Here is a 2,214-nt window from a genome sequence, read left to right as displayed (position 1 = left end):
TTAATTTATAATCTTTGAACAGTTTAATTAATAAAAATTTTCAAGATGAATTCGAAGAACAGCCATCTTTTAGTACTAATACGATGATTAAAGCCCAAAAGCAAAAGTGGCATGTTACATATCATTTGGCTTCTGTGAAGAGGACATGGAGCTTCACCTTTGGATCATATTTCTTGAGATCAATCTTGTGAATCCTCCTGCTCTTCTTCTTGGCATAGAAGAATCCAGTCCCAGCTGCTGAGACAAGCCTGATGATCTTGAAAAGCTTCTTCTTGGACCCCTTCCTTCTCCTGTGTCTCTTCTTGTCAGGGTCACCTCCCCTCTTTCTACTCAATCTCTGCCCAACAATAACATTTCAGATTAGAAAATCACTGATCAAGTTTCTCATAAAACTTTGGATGGGATTGGTTGGAATAAAACCAGTTTGTTTACCTTTCTCTTTGTGGTGTTTGGTGCGTATCTTTTGGCCATGCAAATAATGGGGTGAACTTTTGGCCTTGTAAACATCTCAGTTGACAAGTAACCTACAAATGAGTGATTTTGATCCAGAGAGAGTTGAGAAACAGAATCAACAATTTGATGGGTGATGGTTAATTAGCAAAAAGTTGTAAACTTTACCTCTGGAGAAGACAGCATGGGAGAGAGAAGTAGAAGAAAAATGAAGATGATGAAGGTGGAAACGGTTTCTTTTGTAGCAAGAAAGAGTTAAGCCTCTTCCTGGACAAAAATGTGCTATAGCTATTGCAGTCGCCATCTCTCTCTCTCTCTCTCTCTGTGACTGTAGAGATGAGATTTTTACTGCTAGCTAGCTTCGATTTCAATTAAAGCATTTTCCTGTGTTCTTTTCCGCCCCCGTTTTGGTTCGTTTCATTTATTTATTTATACTGGTGACGATGGTTTTGCAGTGTTGGAAGTTGGAACTCACGCTTTTTAATTTTGATATTAGATTTATAGATTTGAAATTTGGATCCTCTAAATTTTAATTTCAATTTAGAGAATAAAGTTTGATCTCTCACTATTTATTTTATAGGTAGGACCAAAAGAAAATATGAAAGAGAAACTATTTAAGGGTGAGAAATCATATTTTATTCTCTAAAATAAAATTCAAAATTTAAAGGATCAAAACCCTAAATTTATAATAAGGCCAATGCTATGGTGAGAAAAGTGATTTTTTTCCTCAACTGGAGGAAGGAAAAGGAAACACCTAGAATGTTAGTCCCATATTATCTCATAAGTATTGTGACATTTGTAGAGTGATATGAAATGTGGGCCAAATTTAAGTTATAGAAGCTCATTTTTTTTCTTTTTTATGAATATGTGGAACTAACAAAAAAAATTAATAATAAGAATTATTACAAAAATACCATAACAAAATAATAATAATAATAATAATAATAATAATAATAATAATAATAATAATAATAATAATTTTAAACGTTTTCTCATCATTTTCCCAATTTTTTTTAAATAAGTTTTTGACAGGGCCAAATTATTCCTACTAGGTATATTTCATTCTTTATATATATGTTATATTATTCATTAGTGTGAATAGTAAAAAATATTATATTCTTATTGTTGATTATTCAATTTCTTACGTTAAATATAATTAAAAGTCTATATGTTTAATTTTAAATATTTATTATTATTGTTGACATAACAGAAACTTTTTTTTGTATTTTTAAATTAAATATTTGATTAGTGCTATTAATAAATAATAAATATATTGAGTTGTTAAGTTGATATTATTGTTGTTGGTGATGCTAATAAAAATAATTTTATTTTTTCAGATAATAATAATCAAATTATTTTGGTCTATTTAATATTATGGTTTTATAAATAATAATAATAATAATAATAATAATAATAATAATAATATATTTAATCTTTAAAAGATTAAGGTCATGTTTAATGTTATAACATTCGTTAATAATAATAATAATAATAATAATGATAATAATAATAATAATTTTTGTTTTAATATTACGATGTTTTAATATAATAATTTTTGTTTTAATAATAATAAACAAACAAGAATGTTCTCAAATTTATTAAAATTGAATATAATAATAATTTTTAAGCTCTTTTTTAATAAAAAACTCTCATATTTTTTATTTACTATTTTTATTGTTTTATTTATTATCATGATAAGTTCCATAAAATTTTGAAACTAATACTATTTTTTATTTAAAAAATGAGCTAAAAAATTATTATTAT

General features: G+C 26.3%; 1 protein-coding gene across 1 annotated transcript; it reads right to left on the bottom strand.

The window, feature by feature from the left end:
- Window positions 1–859, bottom strand: LOC112771450 (uncharacterized). Its single transcript, XM_025816206.2, has 3 exons — window positions 619–859; window positions 433–524; window positions 1–337 (listed from the first exon to the last, which is right to left on the bottom strand). The coding sequence occupies exons 1-3, from the start codon at window positions 752–754 to the stop codon at window positions 122–124; spliced, it is 444 nt and encodes a 147-aa protein (XP_025671991.1). The 5' UTR covers window positions 755–859; the 3' UTR covers window positions 1–121.
- Between the last annotated feature and the right edge of the window lie 1,355 nt (window positions 860–2,214).

This window comes from Arachis hypogaea, chromosome 18 (assembly GCF_003086295.3).
Source record: "Arachis hypogaea cultivar Tifrunner chromosome 18, arahy.Tifrunner.gnm2.J5K5, whole genome shotgun sequence".
Taxonomy (NCBI): domain Eukaryota; kingdom Viridiplantae; phylum Streptophyta; class Magnoliopsida; order Fabales; family Fabaceae; genus Arachis; species Arachis hypogaea.
The sequence above is the reverse complement of the archived record's forward strand: the minus strand, read 5'-3'. Positions and strand labels throughout refer to the sequence as shown.